The 18,266-nt window shown below is 33.2% G+C and overlaps 1 protein-coding gene across 6 annotated transcripts in view; it reads left to right on the forward strand.

Annotated features, from left to right (window-relative positions):
* CEP290 (centrosomal protein 290) overlaps positions 1–18,266 on the forward strand; it is a 116,603-nt gene that overhangs the window by 49,460 nt on the left and 48,877 nt on the right. For all 6 annotated transcript variants that reach the window (XM_037848374.1, XM_037848372.1, XM_037848373.1 and 3 more), the window contains 6 exons: positions 187–336; positions 2,671–2,786; positions 4,228–4,330; positions 4,418–4,648; positions 10,624–10,797; positions 15,523–15,634. In XM_037848374.1, the coding sequence (XP_037704302.1) occupies positions 187–336; positions 2,671–2,786; positions 4,228–4,330; positions 4,418–4,648; positions 10,624–10,797; positions 15,523–15,634 (886 nt within the window). The remainder of the gene's footprint in view (positions 1–186; positions 337–2,670; positions 2,787–4,227; positions 4,331–4,417; positions 4,649–10,623; positions 10,798–15,522; positions 15,635–18,266) is intronic.

Raw genomic sequence — 18,266 nt, forward strand, 5'->3', positions numbered from 1 at the left:
AGTCCTGTGTCTAGGCTTTTCTAAATAGAAAGTACAGTATGATGTAATTGATACTTGGCAGGGCATTCATATATCTGCTTTTCTAACTATACAGTAGAGAAAACATGAAGTATTGAGTGCTACTTTTAAATTTGTCTTTTTATGGGTATGAGAAATGAAATTCTCTTCCCTGAATTGTGTTTTCAGATAGATCATCTTGAAAAAGAGGCCAGCCTTTTACGACAGTCAGAAGGATCAAATGTTGTTTTTAAAGTAGAAGACTTACCTGATGGGATAGCACCATCTAGTGCCAATATCATTAATTCTCAGAATGAATATTTAATACATCTCTTACAGGTACTGAAAATTTACGTGTGAATAGCAAAACATTGATAATATGTTTCTTAATTTAATCTTCATGTATTCCTTTGAGTTCTTAGAATATTAACAGTGAGATTTTTTTTAGTGGATTTTGATGTTCAACAGGATATTATAATAAAAGTAGTTTACTCTATTCATTTGCATGAGAAGCATGCTCACACCTTTTGCTTACATTGTGTATCAATCGTGAAATATATGATTGATGGATAGGATAACTAGCAGCTTCTATAAGGTAGTGATGTGTAAATAAGGTATGTACTTTTAGTTATTGCTGTTTGGAAGAGCAATACAAGAAAATAAAGTCTGACACAACTTTTCAGTGTCATGATTAGAATTGTTCCCTTTTTTTGTGTTAACCACATGAACAAGTTTTTAAACCAAATTATCTTTTAGCTCTTTCTTCCCTTTCCTCTGTAAAGTGTTACCGCATTAGCAAATTAGAAAAGATACTGTATTATACTGCTTGCCCGTTGTTTGTTTCTCAGTTTTACTGTCTGTATCATGGTCAGCACTATGTTTGGCCTAATGAGGGATCCTTTTCGTTATTTCATTTCAAGTGTGAATACTCATAACATCACATACATTCCAAATATAATTTTTTAAAATGTATTCAGAATCAGTGAGAATATGATTTTGACGGTCATCAAAAACTGGTTTTTGTATATAGGAATTACATTCGTTAATCTTTTTCTTAGTACTGGATTTGTATGTTGTATAAGTCAGATAATGGAACAACCTTAACACAGTTATCAGAACTTACTGTATAATACCACTTTAGATTTTTAACTTTATCACTTTTTATGATTTGTCTTATTTCCTTTAATATAAGGACATTATCAAATAGTAGAGACAGTTGGCATAGCTGTCGTATTGCTTGAGATAAGATTCTTTTTTTTTTGCATTTTTTTATTAAAAAAAGTATGGTAAGTATTGTGGTAGATTTGAGAACACCAGATAGGGAGTGTGAAAACCTGTTCAAAAGAGCAAAGCAAGTACTTGGATTTCCAGTCCTCAGGCAGCATGGAGTGATAGAAATAGCAAGGCTTTTGGAGTCAGAAATTATTGCTAAGTATACTGCTAATGAGTGGTTTAATAATTAAAATTACTTAATCTTTCTAAAGTCTCAGTTTCTTCATCTTTAAAATGAAGTAATTGGAAGGGATAATTTAAGTAGAAGCATGAAAGTGTATGTTCACACAAGGGTGTGTGGGGCTTCGTGACTATAGGTGAGTTTGTATAGGTAAATTGGAACTTGATTGTGGAAGGGTATTGACTTTATCCCTTAGAAAATTCTAACTCAGAGGAGAAACATGTAACATGTTATGTTTTAGAAAAGTACTTGTGGTAGTATGGAGAATATACAATGGGAATAGAGAATAGAGATGGTGGAATTAAAATATGTATCCAGTATTTTAACAGTTGAAGAAGGTTTGTACTAGGGTCGAATAGTGAAGTTCAAAAGAGAGCTGGATATCAGAGATCTGGGAGAAATAAAATTGACAGATGTGATGACATGTAGAGGATAAGGGAAAGGAAAGAAAAGGAAAAAGTTTCTAGTATTGGAGTTTGAATACTTGATACTGGGATAACTAAAAATACAAATGTAGAAAGAGATTGGTGTTAGAGAAATATAATTTGGTTTGAGTCATGTTAAATTGGATATAACTAAAATATCTGCTTGGAGATAATAGCAGTAGAAATGTGGATTTGGAGCTCTGTATTGACTAATGCTCATAATATAAAATTGGAAATCATTGACACATAAAATTCTTGAAGTAGTGAAAGAGGTTTTTTTTTATTCTTTGAATACTTTTCTTTTGCATGTGTTTGATAATAGATTCTTCTTTGCTCATTTTCTCTCTGCTTATTCCTCTGAAATCTCACCCTTTCTGCTCTCTCCTTCCTTTCCTTGCTCTCTCTTTTTCTCCTGTTTTACTCTTTCCCTTCTTCCTCTTTTTGTCCCCCTATAATTTCCTAGAAATTTATGCTTACTCTAAATGTTGTATCTGATAAAAGCTTATACTTATGGTAACTGTTGTCTCTGATTATTTGTGGTACTTGTTGTAACTATCATATATGATAAAAATAATTTTATCTGTTGAATAGTACTTTCTTTTACATACATTGCCTCATTCCATATGCCTTAAACTAAAATGCTCAAATATCATGGAAATAATCTATGCTGCTTATGAATTTGATGACTTCTTTTTTATGTAGTTTTCTATATATCATCAGAATATGAATTTATACTTTCAAATTTAAAATGTGTTTTTAATACTTTTTCATTCTTATTTCTAAATGAATTTTTAGGAACTAGAAAATAAAGAAAAGAAGTTAAAGAATTTAGAAGATTCTCTTGAAGAATATAACAGAAAATTTGCAGTAATTCGTCACCAGCAAAGCTTATTATATAAAGAATATCTAAGGTACAGGTATTAGGAAAACTTTATAAATATAATTGTAGTATATTATTGTTTATGATGAAAGTAAAATAAAACATGCTTAGATATTTTGTTTTACCCTTCTTCTCTCCCTCCACTGTTTAATTTTTGAAACTAATGACTACCGTCAAGAATAGATTTTTAGATAGGCAATATAGCTTAATGATCATAAGTCTATCTGTGCTCTGGAATCATTCTGCCTGGGTTTAAATCCACGCTTTACTGTTTGCTAGCCATGAGACCTTGGGCAAGTTACTTTGCCTATATGTGTCTCAGTTTCCTTATCTATAGAATTCCATAATAGTAATACCTTTTTCATAGGGTTGTTAGGAAAAGTAAGTGAATTATTACATGAAAATTCTCAGACTGCTGCATGGCACATAATGAGCACTTTGTATGTATCAGCTATTGGTGTTAGTATTGTTCCTCATCATCACCACCATCATTACTCATATTTTTTTCCTAGGAAAGTAACATATTTCTCCATATCTTTTTGAGCCTCTGACTCTAAAACTTTATGATATTTCATCTATATCAAGAGAATAATTTCTTTAGTAAGTATTATAATATCTGACCAAAGATGATTTAAACACTGAGGGTGATTATTATCTGATCTAACAAGAAGCTCAAATCCAGTACATATCCAAGGTTACTTACAGGGTAGTTTGTACTTAGGGATTGTCATTATCTCCTACTGTGGTTGTAAAATGACTACAGTTCAAGGTGGACTGCAGTTCAATGCCCATTGAAGAACAGGGGCATTTTTCCCCACATGTCTTCTTATTTATAGGTAAACAGTTTTTGAGAGGCTTCTGACAGACTGACTCAGATCTAATTGGCCAGGATAGGGTCACATGTCCAAGTGTGAACTGTTCAATGGGAAGGAGAATGATGCCACATTAATTTGTTTATGGCACACAGGTTGAAGGTAATTGCGAAATGTCCATTGGATAGGCAGCAGTGTCTCCCACATTCTCTTTAAGTCTAATGATTTCTAAATTTATTTGCATCTGAATGTTATACAAATATTTAATCTATTTAAGAGCAGGGCTAGATTGTTGAGGCTTGATTTCTAGGATTAGTTTGATACTGGTTATTTCTTAATCCTTTTCCATTTTTAATAAAATATGTACAAGATTCAACTTTAATTCTATATTTTTTAAAATGTTGAATCAGGGAAGAATGGAAATAATTTGATAAAATGACTTCTTTATCTTGCATTGACTAAGAAAATTTTATGATTTTAGGCTAAGCCCTTTTCGAATAAAAATTTTGACTTCTTGTTGCATCTTATCAGATACTGAGTAGCTATGATATTTCTGTTGTTTTTTTAATAAACTTTAAATTTCCATAATCTAAAGTTATCTCTTCCTGTAGTGAAAACATTTTATTAGGCTTACTGTATTGTCATTTTAACTTTTTTAAGTGAAAAGGAAACCTGGAAAACAGAATTTGAAACAATGAAAGAGGAAAAGAGAAAAGTTGAAGATCAAATCCAACACGACTCTATAAAAGTAAAAGAATATGATGTGAGTGAAACACTTAAGATCATTATACAGTCTGTACAAACTAGGATAGCTAGATTCAGCAAATAATATAAATTTATCTTTATGCAGAATTTGCTCAGTGCTCTTCAGATGGATTCAGAGGAAATGAAAAAAGTACTTTCAGAATATAGTAGAAAAATCACTGTCTTGCAAGTGAATGAAAAGTCACTCATAAGGCAATATACGACTTTAGTAGAAATGGAACGACAACTTAGAAAAGAAAATGAGAAACAAAAGAATGAATTGCTGTCAATGGAGGCAGAAGTTTGTGAAAAAATTGGATGTTTGCAAAGATTTAAGGTAGATCTGAATTTGTTTTGTTTATGAGTCTAATTATGAAAAATTTCAGATATGCAGAAAAGAAGAAAGGATGTATTGTGAATACACATCATCTGGATGGAAAGTTAACATTCATTAACATCTTGCCATAATTACTTCACAGTTTTTTATGGGAATTTTTAAATTGTAGGTATTTCTCCCCTAAACATTCTAGTGTACCTCTATGAAAAATACTTTTTAATATAACCATAATATCTTTCTCAAACCTAACAAAATTAACAATGATTCCTCAATATTATTTAATGCCCAGACTATATTCACATTTTCTGAGTTGTCCCAGGATTAAATCAGTAATCATGCACTGCATTTGGATATTACATGACATGATTCTTTTTTTTTTATTAAATTCAGTTTTATTGAAATACATTCACACACAATACAATCATCCATGATATACAATCCACTGTCCACAGTATGATAACATAGTTATGCGTTCATCACCACAATCTATCTCTGAACATTTTCCTTACATCAGAAAGAACCAGAACAAGAATAAAAAATAAAAATGAAAAAAGAACACCCAAATCATCCCCCCATCCCACCCCATTTGTCCTTTAGTTTTTATCCCCATTCCTCCACTCATCCATACACTAGATAAAGGGGGTGTGATCCACAAGGTCTTCACAATCACACTGTCACCCCTTGTAATCTACATTATTATATAATTGTCTTCAGGAGTCCAGACTGCTGGGTTGGAGTTTGGTAGTTGCAGGTATTTACTTCTAGCTATTCCAATACATTAAAGCCTAAGAGGTGTTTAAGAGGTGTTATCTATATAGTGCATAAGAATGTCCACCAGAGTGACCTCTCGACTCCATTTGGAATCTCTCAGCCACTGAAACTATTTCGTCTCATTTTGCATCCCCCTTTTGGTCAAGAAGATACTCTCAGTCCCACGATGCCGGGTCCACATTCATCCCCGGGAGTCATACTCTGCGTTGCCAGGGAGATTTACACCCCTGGGAGTCGGGTCCCACGTAGAGGGGAGGGCAGCGAGTTCACCTGTCGAGATGGCTCAGTTAGAGAGAGAGAGGGCCACATCTGAGCAACAAAGAGGTACTCAGGGGGAGACTCTTAGGCACCATTTCATACAACTTTAGACTCTCCTTTGTGGTAATGAGCTTCATAAGGGCAAGTCCCTTGCTCGAGGGCTCAGCACATCAAACCGCTAGTCCCAATGTTTGTGACATCATCAACACCAGTCCAGGTGAGGATGTCCAACACATCCGCACCTTCCCCCAGATCCTCGGGGCTGGGGAGGGGGAGGCTGTAAATATGTTTTTTATTATCTGCCCACATTACTCTAGGATGTGTCACTATTTCACTCCAGCCTATACTAACCTACCATATCTACTTCCTATTCAAAGTTCCATGCAATTGTGGTGTTTGAACAAATCGACTGTAGAGTTGTACCGTTTAGAAAATTTAGATCCTGTACCAAATAGATGTCTGTTCCCTTGGTCTCATATGAAAGTTGAAGTTTTAAAACACAATCAGTTTCAACCTTTATCCTTTGGCCTGGCTTGCCCTGGTCTTAACCAGACCTGCTTCATTCATATCACTAATTGAAGTCTGGGCTCTTTTTCAGCTTTTTTTTTTTTTTTTTTTTGACAGTGGCTGTATGCACTAATACTGACATTCATATCTGCCGAGCTCTAGCTCCGAGTTTCAGGTGTCTCAGAGATATGCATTGTTCCAGAGACCAATCAGGTTATACGCTAGGGGATCAGCATCTCAAAGTTTAGAGATAGGCCTTACAATTCAGGGATAGAGTTAACTGCTGTAAGAACTTACAATCTAGGGACTATTACAATTATTGTGTCCATGTTAGGCTATGTTCTAAGATTCAATTCTGAGTTTACACATTGTAGTTAGTCCATATTGGTGAGGCATCATCCCTCTCACCATGTTTTCTCCAACACTTTTACTCCTATATATATATTTTCCTACAATTTTATAGAGTTATATTCACATACCATACATTTATCCACAGTGTACAATCAGTTGTTCATGGTATCATCATAAAGTTGTACATTTATCACCACAATCAGCACTTGAACATACTGATTACTATAAGAAAAATTGGTTTTTTTTTTTTTTTAAGCAATAAGAAAAAGTGATAAAAAGAAAAATAACATGTCATACAATACAATATACTACTAAGGACAGCAAATAACACCACTACCAAGAATCCCATATTACTCCCCTATATCCCCCTCTCATATACAGTTAGCATTGGCATATTGCCTTTGTTACATTTAATGGAGGTATATTACAATGTTGCTGTTGACCATAGACTCCAGTTTGCTTTGATTATGTTTTTTCCTGAATACCATCCCTTTTTCAAATTTCTACATGGTTGACATTCATTTGCTTTCCCACATGCAAAAACATTTTTATATTTGTATATTTAGTAACAGTCATTGGCCACTCCAGTTTTTGCCACGTTATACAGTCCCAGTTTTTATCATCTATCTTTACCTCTGGTGTAATACATTCTCCTATCCCACCTCTTTCAGCTTTACTCACAGACATCTTTGTTCAGTGTACTTACAATACCGTGCTACCATCACACTGTATTATGCTATCTATTTCTGGATCTATGCAATCAATCCTAAACATTCTGTAGTCCTTCAGCATCAAATGGCTGATCTCTGCCCTCTTTCTATCTCCTGGTCGCCTCTGTTGTCAGCTTTTAACTCCCAAAGTTTGTTCATTCATGTCTGTTCATATTAGTGAGACCATACAGAATCTGTCCTTTTGTTTCTGGCTAACTTCACTCAACATAATGTCCTCAAGGTTCATCCACATTATTACATGATCCATGTCTTTGTTCTCTATTACAGCTGCATAATATTCCAGACATGATTCTTTTTTAATATAGAATTTCCCCTGCCTTTTTTTCTGTGCCACATTTCTTGACAATGTGTCTGGTTATTTCCTTGTGTTATTTAATATATTCCTCTATCCCTTGTATTTAATAAAATTTAGTTCTGAAACTTTGATTAGATTCTGTTTAAGTATTTTTGGCAAGAACACTTTATGAGTGATGCATTTTACTTTATATTGCATCACTTTAGGAGACATAATGTCTGGTTGTCCCATACTTCATGATTAAGTACTGCCTTAAGAGGGAGACAGAAATGTCTCCTTTATTAAGTGATGTAGTCAACTGTTTGGTGATAGTTTGGTATCATGAAAATAACTAGTCCTTCCTCTGTCCTCTGAATGACTTTAGCATGCATTGGTGATTGTTGCCTGACTCAGTCATTTCATTAGGAATTGCAAAACTGTATTTTTCTAATTATATCAATTTCTAAGTTTATTAGCAGGCATTCTTTTGTTTAAAAAACGCAAAAATAAATTTCTCTCATCAGCCCAGGCTTTTTGGTTATCTTAAAATATAGTTCCTACTAAAAAGACAAGATAAATGCTTCATTCTTTTCTCTTAATTACTAGTTTTCAGAATACAAAGTTGGTTTACTCCACCTCTGCCCAGCCCCCCCCACCAGCTTTCTTTTTCATATATATCATAACATACTTGCAGACTCTTAAATATTAAGTGTGTTTCAATCAACTGGAGTCATTACTTTGTCTCAGTTTCAGCCAGTGGGGGCCCTTTAAAGCTGACTCTTACATCCTTTTGACAAGAATCCATTGTTCTTTTAACCAAGCAAGCTTGCTGTTTTCTAGTATAAGATGTCCTTAAATACTTCCAAACCAAACTTTAAATAAACCATTTCTCTAAAGATCCCTAGTTCCTTTTAGTGGAGAAGGTGTTTAGATACCAAAATCTTATCACTAGGTGTCATTACTATTAGGGTGACTTTGCTTCTAGGCCCTTTCAGTGGATAGGTTAGGAAAATTATATATTGTTAAATCATGTGTTCATACTGTTATTTCCAATTTAACTTTAACATTATGTGTTAAGAAACTATTATGAAGTGTTTAATAAACTTCAGTTTTTGTACTTACATTTCTTTTTTCTTACACTGATAATCTCGGTTATTAAAATTATAAAATAATTATTTGTTTTATTCTATAATATTGGTACATTAATGTTGAAGGAATAATCCTTGTAGTGGTACCAAAAACAACTGCAACAATGCTGTGTATGTAGTTTAAAATTTCTTTACAGTTTTTATTTTCTTTAGAATATATCTCTTTAAGGATGTATAGGCAAAGTATTGTATTCTTAAGTTACTAGAAATAATTTGTCTCTTGATATAGTTATATTATACATATGATACAGAGTTAGGCTTGTTTTCTATTTTTTTCTCAATTTTCAGGGTTGTTTTTCTTTTTTATTGAATTTGAATATATAAAACATTTACATGCTCAATAGATATAGTAACAGAAATCTTACTTCATCCCACATTTTATCTCACTCTACCTCACTCCCTAGAAGGTAACTTATAAGGATTAATTTTCTAACTATAAACAAAGACACAAAAGGTTGCATACCATATACACTCTTTAGCAGCTTGCTTTACATCTGATCTTATACAGCTTATTTTTAAGCACATAAATGTTCAGTATATATATATCTCAATTTAGCCAGGATTATATAGAGACAGAATTCAAAGTAAAATGAAAATGGATTTGAGTTCCTTACTATCACCTTTTAAAGATAGTGATGGGTGAAATTACCATACTGTAGACCTATTTTCAGTGTGACCTTAATGCTGAATCCTATGCAACAATGAATCTATTTGAAAAATGAAAGCTGTTTTTATTTAGACATGTAATAAGGGAATTTTGAGACTTAAGAAATGTTCCTATTTTTATTTTTGTGTTAGATTTTTTTAGTATATTATTTTCTTGAACTTTTACAAATATAATGTTTGGGATAAAGGGAAAAAAAGAACTAGAATTGTCTGCTTCCTGTTCAAGTTGATCATTCAGCCTGGGTTTTTTTTCTGTTTTTGTTGCAACAATTGGAAAGCCAAGAAAAAAGGGTATTTTTAAGTGAAGAGAAACAGAACACCACCCCTACACCCCACTCTACCTTCCCAAAAAATGAAAACCTGGTTCCCAGGGGTAAGGTAGATGTATGAACTTGTTTAGATGGAGAAAAGAAGCTGCCAAAATTAGATCTGAAGCACTATTACAAATATTTTTCCCTTATTTCGCTTCAGAATTATCGTCGTAAATTTGGTTATTTCTTGTACCATTTCTTTATCAGTTTCCATCGATCTTCATTTCATTTTTTCCTCTAATTTTTGCTTATCTTAGGTCAGGTTGGAGAGAAGTGAAAGTTCAGACTTCTCTTTGTGTTCCAGAAATAATGAAATGTCTTTAAATACTGACTTTTTATAGCTTCTATAGCTGATATAGAAGTCACTTCAAGTCCTAGATATTATTCATTAAAGACAACTATGATGGAGAGATTTTTCTCCCTAAATAATGTTTTCTTCATATGGGAAAAATGGTTTTCTTTTGTTACAAAGACTTTTTGTCTAAATATAATAAGCAGAAATAGCTAAGCTAAAAAGCTAATTGTGCCATTTGGTTATCAAAAGGCAAGTTGTTTTTCAATCTACTGAAATTTAGAAAAGCTGTCCAAAGAAATATTCTGAGTGATATATTTTTTTGCTGCTGTTTGTTATACTCTTCTCAAATTAATTGAATTTCAGTTTATTAGGACATGAGTTTTAAAAGGAATGGTTGATTCACTTTACTTACGATTAAAACTTTCAAAATAATGTATCTTATAATATGAAAGCAATTAATTTTATTGATATGTATTATTTAAAATTTTTGTTATGTGGGAAATCATATAATTTTAAGTGATTTTTAAATGTTTTGCTTTGGGATTGTATTATCTTTTTCTTAACCAGAAAAAAATGCACTAAAATTAGTTCTTAACCAGAAAAAAATGCACTTAACCAGAAAAAAATGCACTGAAATTACTCTGTATGTCTTTATTTCTGTAGGAAATGGCCGTTTTCAAGATTGCAGCTCTGCAGAAAGTTATAGATAATAGTGTCTCTCTGTCTGAACTAGAGTTGGCCAATAAACAATACAATGAGCTGACTGCTAAGTACAGGGACATTTTGCAGAAAGATAATATGCTTGTTCAAAGAACAAATAATTTGGAACACTTAGAGGTAAGCTTACATGATCCTTGACCCTTGTGATATTAGCAGTTGTTTGATGATATCTTTCATTTTGGGAGATGTTGCAGGCTTTAATTTATTAAAGTTTGTGTCTAGGTAAATTTAACAGATTTATAACTCATAGATATAACTTAATTCTAAATATTTTGTTCTTGAGCATCAGCAAACACATGAATAAAATATTAGCTATGTGAGTAAAGTATTAGCTACGTGTAGTTGCAGAATGACTTCTGAATAGCTTCATCTGTATCATCCTCCTTTAGCCCACCTTCATGTGTCAGCCGAATCAAACCTCTTTCCATGAGGCACTTAAAAAAGAAAAAAGGAGCACATAATTGATAGGATATTGTAATCAAAAAAGAAAGTGTCCTTAAGTATCTGTCCCTTTTTCTTACTCCTGTTCCCAAGTTAAATTATTCTATGACCCCTGGATTCTGTTCCTTCAGATAGATTTGGCTGACAGTAATAAACATTTACATTTAAACATTACATAAACATAACATTACATTACATTACACATTAAACATTACATTACACATTAAACATTACATAAACATTAACATTTAATGGCTCTTCCTGGACCATGGAGGAGCTTACAAATTTCCATCTTTTCTAATTGGAGATATACAGGAGAGTAAGGTTGAATATCATAGTTTCATCCAGCTGTCTGTGAATATGGTTCAGAATCCTTTACACAAGTTCTCTTGTTGCCACTTTACTTCAGTACCTTTTCTAGAAGGCAAGACAAGTTCCTGATTTGTTCGATTTCCCAATCAAAAATAGGGCTTATTTCTTTTGTTTTATTCTCTCCTAAGATCTTCTCATGGAAGTAAGATGAGATCTACTTCTGTTGGCTCAAAAGCTTTTACTTGCTTAGGGGGACACGTTCAATAAATCAAAACATTATTCTGAATTGTGCTCAATGATTCCTGCAAAATTATCTGATGGTATTAATACTATCTGGAACTAATCAGTCAGTTTACTTTTTTATGCAATTTTATGGAGATACTTCACATACCATGGAGTCATCCAAAGTGTGCAATCAGTTTTTCACAGTATCTTCATACAGTTGTACATTCATCACTACAATCAATTTTTAAACATTTTCATTACTCCAAAAAATAAAAAATTAAACATAAGAAAAAAATAAAAGTGAAAAAGAACACCCAAAACATCCCATCCCCTCCCACCCCCATCCTTGTTATTCATTTACTTTTTGTCCCCATTTTACCACTCATCTGTCCATATGCTGAACAGAAGGAGTATAAGCCACAAGGTTTTCACAGTCGCACATTCATACCATATAAGCTGTATAGTTACACAGTCATCTTGAAGAATGTAGGCTACTGGATTGCAGTTCAACAGTTTCAGGTATTTCCTTCTAGCTATTCTAATACTCTAAAAACTAATAAGGGATATCTATATAATGCATAAGAATAATCTCCAGAATAACCTCTCCACTTGATTGGAAATCTCTCGGCCACTGAGATTTTATTTTGCTTCATTTCTCTTCCCCATTTTGGTCAATAAGACTTTCTCAATCCCATAATTCTGGGTTCAGTCTCATCCCCAGGAGTCACTTCCCACATTGCCAGGGAGATTTAAACACCCCTGGGAGTCATGTCCCATGTAGGGGAGAGGGCAGTGAGTTTACCTGCAGAGTTGGCTTAGAGAGGCCACATCCGAGCAACAAAAGAGGTCCTCTGGGGGTGACTTAGGCACAATTATAAGTAGGCTTAGCCTCTCCTTTGCAGTAACAGACTTCCTAAGGGCAAGCCCCAAGTTCAAGGGCTCGGCCTTCTAAATTGATAGTCCCCAATGCTTGCGAGAATATCAGTAATTCCCCAGTTTAATATTTCCACACTTTTCCCAGTCCCTCAAGAGAGCTTTGCAAATACCTTTTTATTCTCTGCCCACATTAATAGTCTGTTTACTTTTACCATCTTTTGCTAAAGAGATAATTATGTTAATTTTGTAATTCTGAATATTTAAGCATGGTAATATATTACCTTTTTTCTCATCCTCCATGCCCTCTGCCCTCTCCCCTCTAGTTTTAGAAGATTGTGTGTAAGAAATCTCTAGATAACATATTATTGAGTAATTTTAAACATACTTAACTATCCTAAATATGAAAGGTCAAAATATAAGTAGTCTTTCTGATTCTCAGACCTGTATTCTTTCTATTATCTGGCCAACTTGAAATAGAATACAAACTATCATGTGATAATGCCTTTAAACAGTTACAGGTAAATGTTGTTGGAATTAGAGAAAGAAGAGATTATTTCCAACTTGAGGAAGGAGTTGCAGTTTATGCTGAACCTTGAAGAATTTTAACATGCAGACATGGGGTGGGAATAAAGGAAGACACAATCAGAGGGAAAAAACAGAAGCAAAAGCATAAATATAGAAAAATAAGGAATGAGAAGTTCATTTTTTCCAGAGTGTTCTGTATCTGAGGTTAAGTAGAAAAGAGTGGTACAAATGATGAAGGGCCAGATTAATTTGGAATATTTTTTGATGGGTAATGGAAAGTCTTGGCATGTTTTTGATCAAGGAAATAATATGATCAATAATGTGTTGGTTCTTATGGCCAGAACATTCTTGTGTTCATTGTGTGCAGTTCTCAAAAGCGTCCCATCATTTAAAACTTTAAAAAATTTTTGATATAATTTACATTTTAATCCTTGTCTTTTCATACATGCATATATATGCAAATTACTTACTTCAGTTCAACAAAATTTATTTAGTGCCTATGGTCCTGTTGTTGTTGCAACATAACACAACCACTCAGAAGCCTAGTACCTAAAACAAGTATTTTATTCTGCTCAAAGAGTCTGTGGGTCAAGAATTCAGATAGGGCACAGTAGGGATGGCTTGTTGCTGCTCCACAGTGCCTGGGCCCTCAGCTGGGAAGACTTGAAAGCTAAGAGTGATTCAACAGTGAGGAACTGGAATCATCTGGAAGCTTCACTCACATATCTGGCAGCCAGGCTGGAATGACTTGAAGGCACATTCTCAGTTGGGACTGTTTACCAGAATGTCTGCACATGGCTTCTCCAAATGCTTGAACTTTCTAGATATCATGGGTTATCTTTCAAAAGACGCTGGAAGGAAGAAAAAAAAATAGGTAGAAAGATATTTAAAATACTCTCACCCCCTTTTTTTTCTCTTACGTATTTATAGAATCTGGAACTAGGATGTAACTTTGTACTTCACCAGTCATTTTATTCTCTTAACCTTTTTGTCATAGCATCCCCTTTTTTATCTTATTACCTTGATTTATTATTCTTCACAGCACTTACTACCTGATGTTGCATTATATTTATGCTTGTTTTCTATATAATGCACTAAACTACAAGTTCCAGGATCTAACTTGTTTATCATTGGAGTCCAGTGTTTAGCATTCCTGGCATGTAAGAGGCATTCTATTTGTTAAAAGAAAGAATAAATAAACCGAAGGCTTAAAATACTGTTTATGTTGCCAACTCCCACATTTATGCCTCCAGTTTGGCTTTTTCTCAGAACTCTGTCTACTGTGTGAATTATTTACTAGTTAGTCAAGACAGATTCCTTAGAATTATTCTCTAGTCATTCCTTTACCCTCTCATTTTTATTTCCCAAGTATAATTCATATGCATCCTCTTTTCTCCGTCTTCTCTGTTGCAACCCTGGTCTAAACCAGCATCATCACTCATCTGGACTTCTGCAGGAATGGTTGTTGAAAACTTTCCTGCTTAAAATTTTTAAATGATTACCTATTATACATTAAGTTAGAGTCCTTATTTTGACATACCGTTCCTTGCCTGGTATGACCTCTGATTACCTCTCCAACTTTATCTTTTGCCACAATTTACTTGTGTTCTTACTCACTGTGCTCAGGTCCTCTAGCATTCTCTTTCCTGCTTTAAACCCCTTTTTTTTCCAGGTCTCCTAATTCTCCAAATATTTTAGTACTCCAAATGCTTTCCAGCTTTAGTGTATCTGGTTTTACCATCACATCAGCTATTTCCATATCTGGTTTCTTCTCAAAACCAGACTCTTCTCATACCTCAGTTTTCAGTATAAATATGACCTCTTCAGTGAGATCCTTAACTACCTTTTCTAGATATACTTCCTTTTATTGTTTATTGTATTCTAGATCTTCATATTTTTAATGAATTTTTTGTTTGTTTACTTGTTTCTTATCTGCTTCCTTCTATACCCTTCCCAAACCCTGCCACACACATATACCCAGACATTAAATGATGAGGTCTCTGAAGGCCAGAATTTGTTTTTTTTTTTTTTTCCCACCATGAACATCCAGCACCTGTCACTGTTGGTGTATGAGGTATGCTCAGTAAATATTTTTGTGATCGAGGGAAGCGAGCGCTGGTTTGTGAAGTTTATGAAACTTGAGTTCTCCGGCTTGGCCAAAATGAACATACAGCTTTAATGGTAGAAGCTAATACTCAAAAATTGGGGGCCACGTTTTGGATACTCAGGATTTTGATGATCCTTTTCTTACAACCTGCTTTAAAATAATATTTTATATTATGGAAGGACTGTAACCACAGTGTAGGTTGATGATGATGCTGTTATTATTTTGGGGGAACTTCTAATTTTGTAAAAACATAGATTCCGAGTTTTAAGAGATATCACATAAAGTTAAGACTGTCACTTCTATGTATTGGTTTGAATTACAAATTAGTTTTTTAGTAATGCTTCTGTCTTATTAAGTGTGAAAATACTTCTCTGAAAGAACAAATGGAGTCTATAAGTAAGGAACTGGAGATTACCAAGGAAAAACTTCACACCATTGAACAAGCCTGGGAACAACAAACCAAATTAGGTAAGTACTATTACTCTAATAATATAAAGTGACTGGGATCTAATAGTGAATATTTTTTCATTTAAATTTCCTTTTCTATTCCAAATGAAAAGGGAGTACTTTGATAAAAGTGGACTCTCTGCCTAGCAATTTAATTTAGCAGGCAGTTGATACATAATATCTTGTATTACTCTCTACCAAATTTTGGTATTTTGGTTCTTTAATTAGATTTTTTCCTAATGAAATAATATATGTTAAAGATTATTACTAAGCATTAGTTATTTTGAACCATTTAACAATTGTTATAACACTGATAATGATTTGAAATACCTATATTTCAATATTGTTATGAGTTTTTTACATTTTCATTTGGTAAACATGAGTTCATATTTTTAAATTAAAAGTTGAACATAAAACATCAAAGAAAACTTGAAAAGAATGTGTATAATATAGTTCCTCTACTGCATTATCACATATTTAATTTCCTTTATATATGCTTACCTATTTTGTATAGAGTTGATCCTCACTATTCATGGATTCTGTATTTTTTATTTGTAATCCCCAATTCAGTACTCACAACACTTTTGCAGTCATTTGTGGACATGTGCAGAGCAGTGAAAAGATTTAGTTACCTGACCAGCACGTTCCCGACTGAGGTTAAATAAAGCAACACTCTGCCTTCTTGTTTCAGCTGTCACTATAAACAAGTGCCCTTTTTGTGATATATTTAGTGTAAGTTTTTTGTGTTTTGTGCTTTTTGTTGGTGATTTCACCTTTAAAATGGTCCACAAATATAGATAGTACACAGGTGCTGTAAGCATTCTATATGCAAGAAGGTTTTGATGTACCTCATGGAGAAAATATGTGTGTTAGATAAGCTTTATTCAGGAATGAGTTATCATGGTGTAAGCTCAGTGTTAATGAATCAACAATATATATTAAGGTGTCTTTAAACAGAAATACATATAAAGCAAAGTTTGATATTTATTGGTTGACTGAAATGTGACCAGAGGCTTGTAGGAACCTAATCTTGTATTTACCCTAGGAGCAGTGTTCGGTATTCACTACTTCTGTGTTGCACTAATTATATAGAACATAATAATTATCATGAGTAATGAGAATTGGCTGTACTTTGTATGAGGCTCATTGTTTTGTTATATACTATATTCATTTGGTAGATATAAAATATTTTTATGTTTTATCCATCATACTTATAAATATTCGTATAATATCATACTGTCAGATTAAATCACTAGCTTATTTTTTCTGATGCTTAAAATCCTGCAGTGAACATCTTCACGTGTATCTAAGAGAGAGTCAGCACCTTATAAGGATTTTAAAATCTTTGTGGATCCTGCTAAGGTTTTCCACATTAGTTTTTCAAATGGTTATACTAATTTGTGGCACTTTGACAATTTTATCTCACTAGCATTTTGCTGTATCGTTTACTTTGGATAAGGTGTTTTTGTTTGTCTGTTTGTCTGTTTCCCAGACCTTAGGATTCTAATGCTATTCAAGGTTTCCATTACTAAACAGATGTTTTATTAAGTTAGTAACTGAAATAAGCGGTTTAGAGGGGTCTAACATTTGGAATTCTAAGACAAGCTACTTTTAGAAGTGTAATTTTTAACTCACTAAGAAATTAAATATGAATCAACTCCCATGTATTTCTTATATGAAAGAGTATACCATTTAAACTAAGATATAAAAAGCTATTGCCTACAATTTTAGTAGGTTCTCAGTTCATTTTACCCTCTCTCTCTCTCTTTAAGTGCCACATTCCCTATAGAAATTCCTTAATTTTCTAATATCAGAATCTCTTCCATACTTGGCTTTGTAACACTGAAGTTTTTCTCTGTTTCCTGGTGCCTTAATATCTTTCTTTAAAAGTGTCACTTCATTAGCTTTTTTCAACCACAGACTTCTTGGTGTTGTGCTGTTGTACCATTCCCTCTCACTAAGAAATCTCCAAATAAAAGAACATGCTGATGACTATCTTGCTTCAGGCTCTGTGACATGCCTCTCTTCATCATCAGAGTTTAGCATAATATAGAAGATTTTCATGTTCTTTGTATATCTATATTTAGGACAGGTGTTTTCTTCCATTGTGGTGCTTTGCTGCCTGTATGAGTCTTTATAATTCATAATACACTGGTTTACTAAACCTTTTAGCTTCTTTTAGTTATCTTTTATATTTTATTTACTTGATCATTGCCTTCAGCAGCTATGCCAAAATTGTGTATTTTAAAGATATATACAGGAGTACTTCGTGAGACTGATGCAGTCATCAAAGCATTTTTTTTCCCAGAAAAGATGTATATTACTTTGAGAAAACTGTTATAAAACTCAAAACTTGTAAAACCTGAAAAGTAGAGAGGGAGGGGCATTATTAGTATAAAGGGCTTTTTTGCAAAGTAAATCATTGTTTAGTTCTTTTTAAATAATTAGGATCCCTAAACATGAATTTAAATTGATTCTCTAAAAGATAAGACATTCCTTACCAAAATATTTTTTTTTCCTGGAGAATGTCTGTTATGCAAAGCAAAGTTATAAATTTTCTCCTTCTCCCATTGAAATGGTTAAGTAACTAATGATACTCCTATGTGTTGTCTTTTCATGGTTAAGTTTGGAGCTTTTGGTCTGTTTTTCATTT

The sequence above is a fragment of the Choloepus didactylus genome, chromosome 8, assembly GCF_015220235.1.
Source record: "Choloepus didactylus isolate mChoDid1 chromosome 8, mChoDid1.pri, whole genome shotgun sequence".
NCBI lineage: Eukaryota > Metazoa > Chordata > Mammalia > Pilosa > Megalonychidae > Choloepus > Choloepus didactylus.